The sequence below is a fragment of the Apus apus genome, chromosome 16 (genome assembly GCF_020740795.1).
Source record: "Apus apus isolate bApuApu2 chromosome 16, bApuApu2.pri.cur, whole genome shotgun sequence".
NCBI lineage: Eukaryota > Metazoa > Chordata > Aves > Apodiformes > Apodidae > Apus > Apus apus.
The window spans coordinates 12,370,198-12,387,585 of record NC_067297.1 but is presented as its reverse complement, the minus strand read 5'-3'; the positions used below and the strand labels follow the sequence as shown (position 1 = coordinate 12,387,585).

Sequence of the window (17,388 nt, the reverse complement as noted above, 5' to 3'; positions counted from 1 at the left end):
CCAGTTGGTATTGCACTATTAATTGGAAATACAACTTACAGAAAGAAGTTTTAAAGGCCAAAACGGAAACCTGGTTTTAATGTATATCACAGCATTCTTTTCTTTTCTGAGGTCCATTGGATTTATAATTACCAATCCATTCTAACCTTTCCAAACATTTTGTAGACTACATTTATCAATGTATTTAATCAATGCAATACTTCTACACTGCTCTTTTGCTGTCAGGTTTCACAAATAACCACTGTCTTAAGACAATGAAAATGGACTGCATCTGGCATAAACCCACCTGAAATGAATTCCAGGGAGGTGCCAGCCAAGGGAAGGGGTGGTCAATGCAAGGACACAATGTACAAACAGCTGCCCCCACATAGGTTTGATCCAGTAGGTTTGGGGCATGTGCTAAACTGGAGACTTTGTCTTGAGTTTGATTAACATGAAACTGTAATCTTTACTTCTTTAATCAACACAAAATACACATTTTTAAGATATTTGGATGAGAGGAGGCTGGAAAGTAGGAAAGAGGAGAAAACTTTGTGACAGCCATGCCTCTGTGTCTTCTTAGACAGGAGTCATTTCTCTGTTCTGTTCTTTCTTTCTGGTTCAGCAATAGGCAAACCAAGAATGTCAGCAGCAAATATCTCGGCTGTGATTTCCTCTGGAATTTGTTCTTCAGACAGGGCTGCTGCACCTGGAGAGCAGTAACACCACCACAACACACACAACAGCAATGTAAAAATGGATTTCCAGATCAGTAAAATTTATAAGCAGCAGTAAGTGGGTGGAATGCTTTTAAAGATGTATGAAGTAATAATGAAAAAGTACTGGTTTAATAGCTTTGCACTTCATGCATTCATATCAGGGGCCAAATCTGCGAGGCCACGAGTCTCACCTTGCAGGAGTTCCTTGCCTCAGAAGGGTCAAGGGCTAAATGCAACTTTACACTCTGCTGATTTGATGTGATTTTAGGATCCCAAGGAATCTGGGGATTCCAAAGTCAGTTTGCAACATGAGGCAGGTCCCTTCAGGAGCTGAACCTTGGCTGCATGTGTCCCATTGCCAACAACCAGATGTTGTTCTGGACTGGTGTGGACTGGGATATGAATTGTACAAAAAGGTGGCACTTTCCAACGGTTCCAGCTACAAAGGGCAATGCCACTTGGCTGAAATCAATGCTCTAATTTGCTCTTCTAGACTGGTGTGGAGAGGGACATAAATTGTAGATGAATGTGGTGGTTACCAGCAGCTCTCTTACAATGGGCATCACTGCCTAGGTAAATTTAACACTGTAATTTGCATCTTGTAGGATTCCTTTTTGCCAGTGGACTTTGGCATGTAGACCTTCCAGTGTGTGTTTCTAATTTCAGTTCCAGGCCAGCAGATAAACAGCAACACAATCTTGTCAGGTCCCAGTTACCTTTCACTGCCCATTTATTCTCAGATACACACCCACGCAATTGCTGCGTGGATGAAGGACAATCTATAGCTCTGTGACTATTTTTGCAGTCCTGTCTGAACATTTTTGACAGCTCCTGACCTAACAGGGTAATGGGTTTGCAATTTAAATTATTCTGTTTGGGAACTGAAGCAATCCTGCTTCTGCACCGTGTGGAATGCTAATCTTGTACCTGAGGGATCATTGGTGTCCAGCTCAGATCCTTCTCCCTCAGGATGCCTGCCCAGCAGGGTGGTGAGACACTGCACCAGCTCATCCTCCGTCATACACTCTCCTGCACACAGCAAAGCAAAACCAGCCTCTTAGGTTATGGTGCCGTTGGCACAAAATCTAGAAGGCAACTGGAGCAAGAGCAATGTACAAACAAAACAGGACTGTTTGAAAGAGGATTTGGCTTCTCCGCGATAGAGAGATACACGGTGCCAACTGAAACGTGTGATCCCAGCATAGGAAAATGTTGATCCTAAGGAAAACTGCTCTTGCATATTGCACTTTGGGCAAAAATATTTATCAAAGGGAGAAATTCTGATCCAGATGGCTCTTCAGGCTACATTGCACTTGCAGGGGCTTGAAGAATTCCTGGCACGGGACAGACCCCAGTCCTTGACGCCCTGTGCCCATGGCTGTGGCCATTTCCTCTCAGAGGAAGAGGAAAGTGCAGGAAAGCTTTAATCTAGTATCCTGGAATAACCTGGACATAGTGCTTATTCCTGGTTGGTGGTTGGCTCATGCCCTGAAGCATAAAGTTATAGATCTGTTATGAAACTGTTCTATCTGATGTATCTATTTATGGATTCTCACACCATCCATATAAATAATTAACCTTTCTCACACCAGTTGAACCCTTGGTTTCCAGGGATGTTTGTGGCAAGAAGTTTTGCCAGGTGATGTACTGTGTAAAAAGGCATTTCCCTTTACCTATTTTAATGCTCAGCTGCACTAAATGCTCCCTGATTCCACAAGAAGAACAAGGCAGTGGAAGTTCATTATACCTCTCCAGGGCATTGGCCATAACTGTATTTATAAATGTCTTTACAGAGCTCCCTCTGATTCAGCTGAACTAAACCATCCCCTTTTTTCAGCCTTTCACACATGGATTCAGTCCAGGACTAACCAATTTCATCCCTTCCTCCCTGTCCACCTCTTTATATTGCCTTTCTGGAGGCTGTGTGACTGACTGGAAGAGAGAACAATTATTCAGACAAGGGTATACTGGAAGGATGATACAATTTGCCAAGATCCATACTCATCATCTAACAGACAAGATACTTCAGGCCAGCAAAAATTTCCAGAACAGTAAAAGAAGCACAACTGAGACAATAGATGTGATTATTCAATTTAAAATTCTAAGGCAGGTCGCTCCACATGCCTGCCCTGGTTACCAAGCTATAGCTCCAGATTAATTTTTTGCTGCAGTGAATATGTTCTGAAATTGAAGGCAGAACTAGCAAGCATAAAACTATTATTAGAAGAGAAATAACTCACCTCTGTGCTGAAGCAGCAACAGTAAGTCTCCTCTGTCAATAACTTTGTCTCCATTCTCATTATCATAACCAAGAACCTGAAACGCCTGTTGTATTTGTTTCATTGACAAGCCAAATGCAGGGCGATGGTTTATGTAAAGTTTGATAAAATCCCCTAAATTGATTTCTGTCACTTGTTCTCCAGTATCCACATACTTGCTGAATTTTACTTCATTTTTCATATCTTCAGCCTAAAGAGCAAGACAAAACAGATTGTTACAGGTTTCCTTTCTAAAGAGCACGTGGCCAGGTTCTGATCTCATGAATGCACGTGCCATCATTGTGCACCTCCTGGTACCACAGCCCCCAGGACCACACCTCAGTAATAACCAAACACTCAGCAGCTGAGGATGGACACGGCTGATGGTTACACAGTTGCTGTTATGATGATTTTTGGTAAAAACAGGGGTAGCAGATCTGTAGCAATTTTGGATTTCCTCTTTTTTCTCACAACAGGCACTTGGTGACTTTGCAGCTGTTACTGGTACCTCTGCCGCAGCTGTGCCTGCTCTGGGGACAGAGGGCAGGCAAACCACAAACCAGTAAATACATCACCCTGCTACAGAGGCATGTGCATGAGAGTCCCGACATAACCAGGCTGCACACACTGTCTATATACACCCTGGCATCAGCAATCCTTCCCCCACCCACCCAGCATGTGCCTGGTGCAGCTCTGCCTCTGCACAAGCCAAATCCGAAACTGGCTCAAGGGGCTGTTGCCCTGCACGGCTGCATCACCCGCTCTTTCCTCGGGCAAACAGGCAAGCACCGGCTCTGCTGGATACTAGTGGTTTTCCTGAAGTCTGGTGCTGTGAGTCAGCCCAGCTGGCAGCTGTGCAGAGCGTGTCCAAAGGGCAGGACCTGCTCCTTCCCTTGGTTGTACCTGCGCTCCAAGAGGCAGCCCCTTTTGGAGATACATGGGCAGCAGAGAAATGCCAGGAGAATTCCCCGTGCCAACACGTACCAAGCCTGCTGCTCCCTGGGAAGGGAAGCTGATGCAAGATCGCTCTGGGGAGGACTTTGCATTCAGCCTTGGGCCTTTGTCCTTGTGTCACAAGTTTTTCCACTGAATGAATCCCAGGGAAGAGGGAAATCTCGGCTTCATATTTTTCCTGTGGCAAGTGACAGGCCAGGCAGGAGCAGTCATTTTCACTCAGCTCTGGCTGATCTGTGATTAGGTTTTGTATCAGCCCCACTGAACTATAAAAGAAAAATATCAATTCCCCAAAGCTTTGCTAGTCAGCCCAAGCTGCCTTTTCTCTCTCCTGCTTTGCCTTCATTAAAACACCCTAGAGAGAGATGAAATTTCCCACTGGATTTTAATACTGTCCTGCCTGCTCTGAAAGCAGATTGTAGGTTGCCTGGTTTCACAACAGCTTAACACTTCTGCTTCCATGCCCAAAATGCTGGTTTAAATGTTATGTGGGGAGGGAGGGGGTTAACAGTTATCCTTTCAGAGACTTTTTTCTAGGGGAATATGTTCCCTCCATCCCCAAGAAGCAAACATGTAATGAGCTAAGGAAAAGAACTAACCAAGTATGAGGGGATAACGCCACAGCTTGACCAAAGACCAAAGGAGCCTTGGCTCAGATGAACATTTGCTGGTTGCGGGGGCTCCAGAGCAAGTCTGTTAGGTGGTGGCTGTGGCAGAGGTCCTGCCTCCCATCTGCTGGTTTTCCTGGCCGAGAATACGCCGGGGCAGATGGGGCAGCACTGACTCACAGCACCAGCTCAGCAGCCTGTGGGGTTCCTGAGCAACGGCAGAGCTGAACGCAGCCTCCCCCGCAGAGCAGCGACATACTGTGTCCCTTGGGAGAGCCCCTCCTGCTCCCAAGGGTGGTGCAAAGAGGTGGTTATTTAAGCCTCCTTGCATGAGATCCAGTAATTTTTTCTAATGCGCTTTAATTAATCTTTTGCCAGATTACAACATCACAAATGAGGTTTGTATACAATACAAACTGCCCTGTAGAAAGAGCCACAAAAGGGGAAGAGGCAGCACTCTTATTTAAATCAGTTGTCTTTGTCTGTTGTAAAATTTGATGCTTAAAAGCTCTTGAGAAATATTTGGTAGGAAACTCCACTGCTGCAACCTGAAAAGCAAGCTCAGAGAGAGCTTCTGCAGAGCTTATCAGTTATGAAAGAGCCTTAAGTTCTGTGGGAATAAGAGCTGCTGTCTCCATCAAAAATCATTCTTTCATCAGTCCCAGGCAGAACAGGAAAAGGAGGCTCTGTCAATGTCCCAGTGAGTGATTGTATAGAACTGGACATTCCCACCCGTGCTGGTGATGCATCTAGGATGCTCTGGTTGGGTCTCCATCTGACCTGAAGGGACTCAGCTCATGACCCATCAACTACACGCTGCATGCAAAGCAGCTCAACCACCAGTCAGAGAGAGACCAAAGCACATCACTGCCTGCACACCAGGCATTTCAGCACATGAACTGTGGGAAGTTGGAGGCTGCTGCCCTTGGGAACTGAGGGAAGATTGATTCCTCAACGTTATCAGTTCACCCTCTGAAGAAACTCACCTCTACAGAGCAGTGTCAGAGCCCTCAACCTCCAGAAGACTGAGGTCATCTTTTGTTGAACACTTCTGAACCTTCAGGCTCCAGGTTTGCTCAGCCTGCTCCTGTGGTTGCCCAGCTCTCTAGTGAGGATTCATTACTTTTGGGAGAATTTGCTGCCAAATTCTGACCACTACTATATTGATGCAGACCAGGTTAACCCCATTGAAAGCCAGCAAATAGCATCCAGCATGGCAGTGCTCAGAATCTGGCCCTCAGGACATCTGCTAAATTTAAACAGTCTTACTCTATTATTTTTTTAAATAACAACAATAAAAGCAACTGACTGACCTCTTCCTCTGATGGATAAAATCCTATTGCTCTCATTACAGAAGGAATTTCCTCCAAAGGAATGTGTGTTGACACCTGTCTGGGCTCCAGTGTGTCAATGCCGTGGCTGTGCAGCTGTGCATAGTAAAAATAGTCTTCCAGTTCCTGCAAGGGATCCAAACAAGATACTGAAAAGTTCAGTTACCAACAGGCACGAAAGATAAGACTTCTTTTAAGCTTGACTAACAGGCCTATCAATGAGATTGTTGTTAAAGGCGAGCTGAACAAAAAAATTAAAGAAATGTCAGGCCTGTATAGATGAATCTTGAGCTCCAACCAGATGTTCCCAGACAGCGTTCGCAGTGAGCATAATTACCCTGAAGAATTTGCCTTCTCTGCCACCATCCAGTAGGTTGTAGAATGGGATCAAATCCTTTCCACCCAGGGAAGCAGCAGCATCCAAGGCACTGGCAGAAGCAGAGAAAAGAAGGGAGAAGAAGGGTTCATGTGAGGAGAGATGTCACGTTTCCCTTTCTAGCCATTCTTCACAAACACTTTCAATAAATAAATAAAATCCCTGGGCCTCAGAATTCAGGAAAGAAAAGCATTGCCTTGAAACATGTATTATTTTATCATCACCCTGCACTTCTACAGCATATTTCATACCCAGGTTTTACATACAATAGCACAGTGTGGGAATTAATTATTACTGAATGGTCCTCTTGTTTAGTGGAATGAGCACAGGGCTTGGAGCCAGGAGCTTTTCCATGGACTTGAGCTTGGTATCTGGCATTTAGCTTTTCTGCTTCCTTATAGAGACATTGAGGGAGATGAATTAGCTAGATCAGCATTTTGAACATGCAGAGAGGGCTGGGGCTTGGTGTTTGCAGCAAACCACACAAACTTAAGCTCCCTGTGCCTTGACCTACCACATTCTTCCCCAATAACTCAGAGCAACCCATTACGCTACTTCCTCTGCCATAAGGGGTGACTGTGTCACAGGTGCAGCCCACGTTACACTGAAAATGTCCCAGTGCCATCTCTTTGTTTCAATTTCATAGGCAGCTGGAGCCAAAAGAAACCATTTGGCTCGTGCAGATGAAAAAGGAAGCCAAGCCTGGTAGCACAGCCACAGCCTGGCATTGCCACCCAACACCCCAGGCCTGGCAGCAAGGCTGCAGCTTTCACACACACCTCTGCAGTGCTGCTTCCACTGGGCTTTTTGCAAGCTCCACACTTTTTTTTTTTTTCATAATTAAGTTATTTGGGTATTAAACACAGTGGAGATGCACAAGATGCCAGAAGCAGCAATAAAATGATAATTAGCTCATCAAGGGCTTCGCTCTGAAAACAAATTACATTGAATTGCTATGTTGCCTGGACCCTGGCCAACCATTATAAAGAAAGATCATTTATATTCTATTGCCTTCCTTAAAATGTCGCTTATTCTGACCCCCGACTGCTTAAGCCACACAAAGTGGAAAAGAAAATAAATAAGCCCATTGCTTTCCCATCCAGGTTTCCTTTGCTCTGGCACATGAAGGTGATCTGGCTCAGCACCCTTTGGGCTTTCCTCAGAGCAAGCAGTACCTTCAAGAAATGTTTTAGGCAGAACCAGCACGTGTCTCAACCACAAAGCCTTGGTCCTAGGAAGGTGGGGGGCAATGGTGTCTCACAGGTTCAGGACAGTCCAAAAGGCAAAAACAGGAGTGAGGGTTAAAAGCCAGATCCTGTGGGGCTGATTTGCCAGAAACCAGGAGATATGTTCTGTGCTGGTAGGGTGACTTGCAGGGAAAAGAAATCCAGCCACAGACTGATAGAGACCATGCCTCACTATCCATCTTTTCTAGATCCAACAAGGTCTAAGCTCCATTTCCAGTCCTTCAAGTGTGTGGTTGCTCCACACTGGCCTAGCAGTTTTCAGCTCATTCTAAAACTGCCTGCTCCTTCCAAGGTACTCATGTGCCTGCAGCCATGCTTGCCAGGGCAGAGCCCTCTGCTGTGGTCCTCAACATGCAAAGAAACCAAAATATCTATCCAGCTTTTGCCAAGGTATCTTCCTGCCCCATGGGAGCACACGTCTAGCAGTGCTGCCCAGGGGACCCGGCAGAGGGAATTCACACACTTCCAGAGAAAGGTGGAAGAAACCTGGCAGTATTTATCACTGACCCTCCTGGTGAGAGCCTGGGAAACCTCATTTGCAGAAGCAGCCTTCACTCCTCCAGCCACCCCCTTCACTGCAGTCCATTTACTCATGTAAGCAAAGCTTTACAGGATTAAGGTGGCTTGTCCTAAATCCAGCCTTCAAATGCAGGGGGGATTTCCTAGCAAATGCTGGCCTATCCCTTTTGGAGAGCAGACACATTTGTATCAGTATCCGACCCAGATGCTCCTCTTGCAGCCAGAGCTGCTCCTCTGATCCCTGGACTAACCCAAACAATCCCCCATCACACCAGCCAGGCCCTGACAAGCACCAGAAAATCCTCTGCTCATCTTCTTACCATTTGGGCACCATTTCCCAAACTGGAATATTTTTATAGGCACTATGGCCACTGCCTGTGAGTTCTGCTGTTTTAACCCCTGCTATGGACTATGTAGCTACATCACACAGAGGGAAGCAAAGCCCCCCAAGAAGTGTGTCCCTCCTGGTTCAGCTGCCACACCACACAGCTTCTTGGGTCCTGACAGGTCATTGCAATCCAGCCTGACCCCACTGCCATTCCCCATCCCCAGCATGGCACGTGCCCACTCTGCTGAGCTGTCTGCAGGAGCTGAGACAGAGCTTTTGGAGAGCTGGTGTGAACAGAGGGCATGAGGCTCCACTGTTAATAAACCCAGCTGCAGGCCTGGTGTCCAGGAGCTGGCACCCCCCAGGGATGAACAGAGATGTTGCCATTCTCAGCTCATGCTCCTGTCAGGGAATGGTGGGTCTCCTGCTCACACAAGCACTAGGACACATTCTCCAGCCTGTGACCTCCCTTGCCATGCAGTTGGTTGGCCTAGTCATGGGCACTGTGTTGTGGAAGGAGAGAAAAGCTGCAGGGCTTTGTCACCTGCACCAAAAAGACCAGTGCTAGAGAGCCCTGCCAAGTTGCCCCATCAGTGCAGCACTACCCTACACACCAGGATAAGCACAGAAATAGCTGGGAGACCTGGATTTACCTCCTCTGGACACAGAGACCTTTTACAACAAAAGCCCTGTTCTTAGTGTAAATGCTGGGGAAGATTTGCTTCAGCTGTGTTGGCCAAGCAGCTGTGGAAAGCTGTAACAAGACTCTTCTCTCCCTCCTGTGGTACTCACTTGAGGTTGACCTCCCATTTCATAACAGTGCAGTCATCCCCCCCTGCTGTAAAGACGTAACAACCATCGTAGGAGCAAGCGAGGCCAGACACACCATCCGGGTGGCAAATGAAGGCTGAGGACTTGTGGGGGTTCCCATCAACAGGCAAAATCTGCAAGCCCACCTGGAAAGAAAGAGGGAGCCTGGGAGTCCCATGGGAAGGTTACATCCTCCCCCCAGGAGCTCAGCTCTAGGGCAGGACCAGCTCACACATGATTCCATCTGCACTGGAATTCCCCCAGGGACCACCTACAAGTGGGTGGCCAAGTGGAGCTCCATACCTTGTCCTTTGTGATGTATGCCAGATGGCATCTCTGGGGGTCCACAGTGTTTGTCGTTGGGAGGATTTCTACCTTCTCCAGTGGGGAGCCATAGGTTGGTCCCAAAAGGGTCTTTCTAAAGGCAAACAACATTTTCAACCATTCTAGGGCTCACGAAATATTCTCCCTCTCTGAACAGCTGCTTGGTAGATATGGGGAGGTGTGGTGGGTGCAAGGGCTTTGTACTACTGGTTGAGATGATCAGATAGGACAGGATCCCTGGCTAGAAGGGCCCACACTGGGACTAAAAGAGGAATGCAGTGCTCAGGGATCATTGACAGTCCTTCTGCTTTGCTCCTGTGGGCTCCTGTCCCTTTATCTGATGTCCAACTGCTGTGTCTCAAGTCCACATGCTGGGCAGATTGAGACCCACCTGCAGGCACAACCTTATTAGATGACACACTAGTGAACAGCAGAGTGGACATGAGGATGGAGCAACCTGGTGACCCTAGAGTCCTTCCAAGATCTGAATCACAGAGGGGCAAACACATGTTCATGGGTGGGAGTAGGGCAAGAATGTAGACAGAGGAGAACAGAGTCAGGATGGGGCTCCCAGGGAGTGGTAGACAGGAATCTCTCCTCTACCTGCATATTTTGGTTGTTGTGTTGTAGAGCTTCATTTTGTAGCAGTTGTTGGCAGTGAGGATAAAGGACTCCGTGCTGAGCTGTGGGTACCAGGCCATGCACAGGGGCACAGCAACCTGCTCCAACCGGTCCCTTTGCAAGACCTCCAAGTGGTCCTTGCTGCTGCTGCTCAGGTCATACTCAACCTGGAGGGAAGACAAGCAAACACAGCAACTCTTTTGTAGACCTTGCAGATTAATTGGATCTAGGATTCCTGGCAGCAGCTGGGGTGGGGAGCCAGCAGCAGCAGAGTCTCAGACACATCAGAACAAGCTGAGAAAGAACTCTCCAGCAGGGAGAAGGTTAGGAGCTGCAGAACCAAAGACTGAGTCTCCCTTAATGCCCTTGTCTAGCCCCCCCCACTTCAACCTCAAAACTCCATTGCCCTTAGACCTTCACATCAACCTACCAGCTGCCTGTCTTCCCCAAGGCTCAGGAGCCTGGGCTCCTTGCTGTCTAACTGGACCCCAAAGAGGATGCTCCGGATGGGTTTGTAGTGGGAGTGCAGCCCTGCTAGGTGTTCCCAGCATCTGATCCCATCTTGTAGGGCTTTCTTGTAAACAGTCACTGCGTATTTCTCATCCTGGAATAATAGTGCAAAGTTCAATGAGCCACAATCCCCATGCACGGTCCCTGGCTGGCAGCAGACATCCCCTCTGGGCTTAGCTTGGCTCTTTCAGTTCTGGAAGTCCCAACAGGAGGGTTAGAATCAGCCAGGATAAAACACCAGGTCAGAGAGATTTGGGCAGATGCTCCCAAGGGCAGCATGATCCTCAGCCTGGCTGGACCATCCAAGCTGGCAGGTCTGTGGAGTGGCTGTGACTGGTGAGGATTTTACAGAGTGACTCTTCAAGCCAGGAAGGACTTCAGAGTCACTAAAGAATGGCAAGACCCTGGCCCAGGTTGTCCAGGGAAGCTGTGGCTGCCCCATCCCTGGCAGTGTTGAAGGGCAGGTTGGATGGGGCTTGGAGCAGCCTGGGCTGGTGGGAGGTGTCCCTGCCCATGCAGGGGGGTTGGAGCTGTATGATCTGTAAGGTCCCTTCCAACCCAAACCAGTCTGTGATTCTATGTTACAAACCCCCCAGGAAGGGACAGCTCTCCAGGATCATAGAATCCTACAGAGGATGGCCAGCAATTCCCAGTCCCAACAAAAGCTGTGCCACGGGGGGCGCACATAAACCACTGAGAGGGAAAGAGAAGCTTACAGCAGTTGCAAAGTACTCTGAATCATGAGAGAAGCTAATATGGGTTACAGGACCATGTGAGAACTTGAACTCTTTGCAGCTGGACTGCAGGGAAATAGCATCGAGGACGTGAACGCTTCCATCAGTGAAACCAGCAGCCAGGAAATAACCTGAAAAGCGTGACAGAAAATGCTCATGACACGATCACCCCTCCTGGGAAGCCCAATGCTTGGCACACAGGGAGGTGATGAGGCCAGGATACCTTCAGGGTCGTAGGACAAGCACTGGATGCTGGCCTTAGTGAATATCCTGCTAACCAGGTACTTGGTCTGCTGGTAGTCCCACACCTTCAGCAGCCCACAGTGACTCCCCACAGCAACCAGTGTCTGCTGGGGGTGACAGGATATGGCATTCACAGCTTCCTTTGCCTCTTCCAGAACTTTTTCAAAGTTTGTCCCAGCTGTTGCAACACGGAACACAGTTGCATCAGAGGTTGAAAGGATAAAGTTCCTGTTTAGTGCGAGAGCAACAGAATTTGATGAGTCAGACTAGCTGGCTCATATCCCTCCAAGCAATATTACACATCAGACTCTTTCTGGCAGCTCAGTTGGACAATCACTTATATTTTGTGCCGTGCAATATGCAAACACTTCTTGGCCTGGAAGGCACGTGGCACTTTATATTCATGACCTGGTAAATCTCCACAGGAAGACACTGGAGCTGGTTCCATTTTCTACTTGGGCAGGCAAACCAGAAGATGAATGACATCTGGGTGGCTTTTGCTGTTTTCAAGTCACTGGTGTGTGGGACAAACAAACGAGCAATTAAAGATACTCTGAATAGCCTTTTCACATCTCATGCCATCACTGTCAATGGCTCCATGCTGCCCGAGCTGCCACAGACAGGGTCAGAGGAGGGTTTCAGTCCCACGACACAGACAGAGCGGCCACCCGACCAACCACAGTGAAGGGGGCCCTGTGGCACCAGTGATGTGTGAAACAGGCATCTGAATAACTATGCACATTATAGAACCAACGTGTGCAGTTGTCTGTCTGCCTGAGGACCAAGAGCCTGGGGTTAAAGGGACAGGAGAGGACCACAGAGATCCAGCAGCTGCACAGAAAGAGGTGTGTTGCTGCAGCTCACCAGAGGAACCTCAGGCTCTCTGCTGGTTGGCCCCTCATGGCCAGACAACACTGCAGGCCTGGCCCAGGCACTGGGGGATGCTGCACCTCTTGCATGCCCCTAGCTGGACTCTTTAGCTCTTCAGCTGCTTGTCCTTTTGGGGGCAGGTGGGACAAATAGCTAACGTGAAAACCTGCAGATAAGGAGTATAGAAGGGCACATTCTCTCCCTGTCCCACCAGGAAGCCTGGACACAGGGTTGAAACCTGCTCCAGCCAAGGCAGGAGAACACAGGGCAGCTTTCAGCTGACCATCTCCCCAGCTTTCAATCTACAAGGCAAATGCAGGAGAAGACCTGAGTTTATAAAGAGGCACTCACCTGGTGATGAAGGGATGGCTTCTGGTGATGGTGGAGGGTGGGGAGTCACCAGGAGGATCAGGAGGGGTTTTGCAGAAGGAGATGGACCGAATGGGACCCACTTTGTCGTGGCTGTAGCAGGCAAGGATCTGCAGCTGGCCAGTGTAGAATGTGACCTGACCTTTCACATCCCCTGTTACTATGCAGCTGCGAGGAAGGGAAAGCTTTTGATCCACACGCTGATGGGGAGCTCCCAAACACTTCTTGGGCAGAAGCAAAACTCTTCCCTTGTCCTCTGCACAAGCACGTGAGGAGAGCCCCGTACCGATGTTCAGGAGGAGAACCCGGGGCTGTGCAGAAGCCACCAGGCTCTGCTGTGGCCCTGCAGTGTCCCCTGCCCTGTTCCCAGGGCTGCCGAGGCGTCGGGCGGCCGTCTGCTCCCTCTGCCGGTCCCGGCCAGGAGGCTGAGCCAGACCCACCGCGATCCTCCCTGACCCCCGGGGGCTGCGCTGCCCCCGCGGAGCCCGCATCGCTTCACCACGAGTTTGGTTAGTTTTGTTTTGTGGTGTTGGTGTTGTTTTTTTCCCCCAGCCAAATTCATCGGTGGAAGAAGCCGAAGCAAGGGCTCGTAATTCAGCAGCACTTCCCCGGGTGAATTTCCCTGCTCGTCCCGTGCTGCCCGGGGACAAACCCGCAGCCCTCGGGCACGGCCCCTCCGCACCAGCCCTGCCGCTGAGCTGCCTGCCCCCGCACAGCTCCCCCCGTTACCTGTCCACCACCTGGAGCACCGTCAGGCTGTCCTCCTGCAGGGGCACGACTTTGGCGGCCCCCATGCTGTGCGGCTTGGCCAGCAGCTCCTCGGAGGGGCCGTGGGGACGGGCCTCCTCCCACAGCACCAGCTTCCCCGCCGAGGTGCCCGTCAGAGCTTGCGAGTTGTTAAAATGAAACACTGACTGGCTGAAGCGTCCCACCAGGGTGCCGAAGGTCTGCGGGGGGGAGCAGAAAGGCTGGGGGTTCTTCCTGGGCACTGGCTCATCCTTCCTCAAGGAGAGATGTTCCTGCTTGGTCCTTCCGCGTCACATTCCCTCCCTGTCCCCCGGCAGGAGCCCCGGGAGAAGGTGCAGTGGGGCACCCCTGGGAGAGCGAGCCCCTCTGGACCTCAGCTCGGGCAATCCTGGCGTGTCCCTTCAGGAGACCAAGGGGGACAGGCTGGGGACACGGCTGCTGCTTTCAGGGGGATGGGAAGGGACAGCGCTGCTGCCAGGAGGAAAGCCCAGCGGGTGACAAGCTGCGGTGCCCCCCGTGCTCACCTCTCTGCTCAGGGGGGGAGCTCCGTACTGCAAACCGGCATCGCCCTGGGGAAAGCGGAGAAAACATCCAGGACAAGCGCTCGGGGACCCTGCTCTGCAGTGCCAGCCTCCCCCCTGCCCACCCTCCGGGCACTGGCCCTTCACTGTGCTGACCAAAGCAGGGCTCTTGGGGCAGACAAGCTCCAAGACCCTCTAGGGAGCTCAAAACACCTTCTCCTCCCACCCGCTCCCCCCCCTAAACCTGCTGACCGTGGGGAGGGGCCAGGGCAGGGGCAGCCCCCGCTGGTGGGCCCATCTGGCCCCACCGCCCGTGCAGCTCCACAAGCAGGCAGCCCTCCGTGCCCCCCCCAAGCTCTCCGGAGCCCCTCGGGCACCAGAAATACATCTTCCCTTGTTCCTACTTACCCACAGGTAAAATATCACCTGGGTTTTGCTGTTGCTGACAAACTCGTAGCGATTTTGAGGGTTAAAAATTACATAATCCTGAAATCAAAAGGTGCAAATCACATCAGCACCAGGCTGGGCTATGCCTTCTGCTGATTCTTTCACACAGAACATCTGCTTTTATTCAAAACCCACTTCACCACCTGCACTGAACATCGAGGCCAGATTCCCTGTGAAACACCTGAGCTGTGCCCTCCCTTCTGCAAGCAGAGACAAGCTGGTGGGGCTGGGGGCTTCTCCTGCCCTGGCACTGCCAGTGCCTGGGTGGAGGACATCCCACCAGGGGTGGGGTGCTCTGCTCTGCTCCCACCAGCAGGGATGGGGTAGGATACTGCCCCCCATCTCCAGCTGACATCTCTCAGGAGCCCCATATTAGACAGGTGCAGGGGGGGGTGTAGGGGAGGAGGGGGATGCCCAGTCACCACTCACCTGGTGCCCAAACTCAGGCTTCAGCTCCGTGCTGCACACAGGTTTCTCTGTGGGTGAAGTCCACTTCCAAACACAAACTTTCTGGCAAAGAAGGGAAAAGCCAAGGGCCATTTGTGACTTCTGGGAGCTCGGGGGGAGCCAGATGAACCCCGTTCCCTCTAGCTGCAGGGGATGAGGAGTATGAAAGATGGGAGCAGGACAAACCCAGCAGGGAGCTTAATTTCAGGAAATAATACTAGAAATTGCTTCAGTGAAAGCAGACTGGAATCAGAAGCATTCCTTCCGACTTAAGGTCCATTTTCTCAACTCCACAGCACTCACTTTAATGAAATCCAGATCTGTCTTCCACTGGCTGCACAAAAACCAAGCCATCACTGCAAACCCACTCTACTTTTCTCCTGCTCTCCCCACCCAAATTCCCACTTCCCTTCCAGAGCACCAGGAAAAACTTCTGAGACTCTATCCCACAAGGATATGAAAGAGGAGATACTTTCTTTACCTGCACCCTGCCAGCACCAATGGTTGCCAAATATTTCATGTCCTGGGAAATAGCAATAGCACTGACCCCCTCGTCTGAATGGCTCTCAAAGATGGTGCGCACGGGGATCCTGGGGGGGAAAAGGCCTCATGGGGGGTCACAGCAGCACAGTGGGTTCATGGCATTTGTTTGACACAGCTTGTAGCCCAGCACCTCCCCAAGTCTGCCTGGGGGGGTGGAGTCTGCCAACACCACAGCTGATGCTCAGCATCATCTTCCTCCCTCCCAAATAAATGGCTCTGGCAAACCAGCCACAGGTGGTCTTTTAAGAAAATTCTGCTGTGGCCTGGAGGTGTGAGGTAACTCTTAGTCTGGGAGAGCTCAGCCCCACAGGTGTGGGTGATGTGGCCCTCAGATCCAGTTTGGCTTCTTGGCCACTTAAACCCATCCCTGTGCTGCTCCCATTTCATTCCCAGCTGTGGCTGGAGTCAGTCCTGGCCAATTTACTGGACACAGGATGTTCCTAAAGAGGAGGCTCCCAGGAGTTTACCCAGAGAAGGAGTCCCACACGATGATCAGGGGATCTGGCCCTCCGTCAGCAGTGGCGACCCAGCGCCTGTCTTCACTCACACACAGGCAAGAAATGGCATTTGTGTGGCCCTGGGAAAAGAGAAGCAGCAAAGTGCCTCAGAGGCCCCAGACCTGGTGGCTTGTTAAAGCATTCATACAACTGTTTTGCTCATGAGCTCCCGTTGTCTTCCCTCCCAAGGGTCCTGTACTCTCATCCTCTCAGCCCAAATTTTGCATCCCATTTTCCACAGAGTCTTCTGAGCCCATCACCTAGTCCCTGTCCCTTGCTCTGGCTGCAGGTCCCCACTGCTACCACCCCTGCAATCCAACACAAAGCACTTTCTACCAACACATTTTGAGGATGGCAACAGCATGGGAGCAGAAGAATGCAGTCCTTTACATGGGCTGCTCCTTGACTCAGTTGTAGATGACACCCTCAGCTGTGGCAAAGACCACAGACTGCTCCAGCTGTGAGCAAGTGGAGGGCACTGGGAAAAGGAATGTAGGAATAGGGTTTAGGAGAAGGAGAAAGACATGTAGGCTGAGTGCCAGACCTGCAGGTGGTACTGCCTGTTCCCCAGGACATCGTGGATGACCACTGTGTGGGAAGAGACATACAGGAGCACCTGCTCCTTCCCATCCATCAGGCTGTGCACGGCCAGGCTGCTGTTGTAGCCAAACACCCAGGACAGGCTCTGTGGGGAAGAGGAAGAGTTTTTGTCCTTGACTCTTAGTACCCAGGGCTGAAAAGCCACAGAAGGACTCTGGGGTGATGGGAGAGAGCGGGGCAGGAGCACTGGGTGCTGTGTGGACCATCCTGGTGGCACCATGCCCACTGGTACTCACGAGGGAGTGAAGGCTGTTCCACCTGTCCTCCTGGAAGAGCATCCCTGGGGTAGCTGTCCACACCAGGCTGGCAGAGCCATGGTGCTCCTTGTCCTCTCCCCTCTGCTTAGCTGGCTGTCCATCCTGGGATGTCTCCATGGGCTCACTGCTTACTCCTGTCCTTCCCCCAGTTGGATCCTCTGCCTGCACACACGAGGACACTTCCCCTCCAGTGGAATTTTGTCACCGTCCCCTTAAGCAGCAGGGCTACTCCTGGGTGGCAGCTGGATCATCTCCAGCTCCGTGGACCTGCATTTGAGCCAACACCAAAACCTTGCACAGAGAAATTCCATGGAAATGGAAAGAGGGCCCCAGGAAAAACCCTCCCTCTGGCCCCGGCGGCAGGACCGGCTCAGGGACAGCCGGGGACCCCAGGTCTCCCCGGGGTCACCACAGCGCTGTTCTGAGCCCCTCCAGGCCTCGGTGCCTCCTCAGCTGTCCCGTCCCCGCTCCCTGGGGACCCCACTGCTCACCGACACGCCAGCCCCGCTTCTGTTTGCTTGATCCGACT

At 50.8% G+C, this 17,388-nt stretch overlaps 1 protein-coding gene across 2 annotated transcripts; it reads right to left on the bottom strand.

Annotated features, from left to right (window-relative positions):
- Positions 1-442: 442 nt before the first annotated feature.
- CFAP251 (cilia and flagella associated protein 251) lies at positions 443-17,085 on the bottom strand. 2 transcript variants are annotated; one of them, XM_051634420.1, is made up of 20 exons: positions 16,839-17,085; positions 16,547-16,687; positions 15,973-16,082; positions 15,444-15,552; positions 14,945-15,025; positions 14,477-14,554; positions 14,072-14,116; positions 13,530-13,747; positions 12,783-12,968; positions 11,542-11,789; positions 11,301-11,449; positions 10,505-10,678; positions 10,057-10,241; positions 9,433-9,547; positions 9,112-9,275; positions 6,187-6,277; positions 5,832-5,975; positions 2,939-3,167; positions 1,626-1,727; positions 443-688 (listed from the first exon to the last, which is right to left on the bottom strand). In XM_051634420.1, the coding sequence occupies exons 1-20, from the start codon at positions 16,974-16,976 to the stop codon at positions 570-572; spliced, it is 2,826 nt and encodes a 941-aa protein (XP_051490380.1). In that variant the 5' UTR covers positions 16,977-17,085; the 3' UTR covers positions 443-569. The 2 variants fall into 2 exon arrangements, with proteins under 2 accessions (XP_051490380.1, XP_051490381.1); XM_051634421.1 differs by lacking the exon at positions 1,626-1,727.
- Positions 17,086-17,388: the final 303 nt, after the last annotated feature.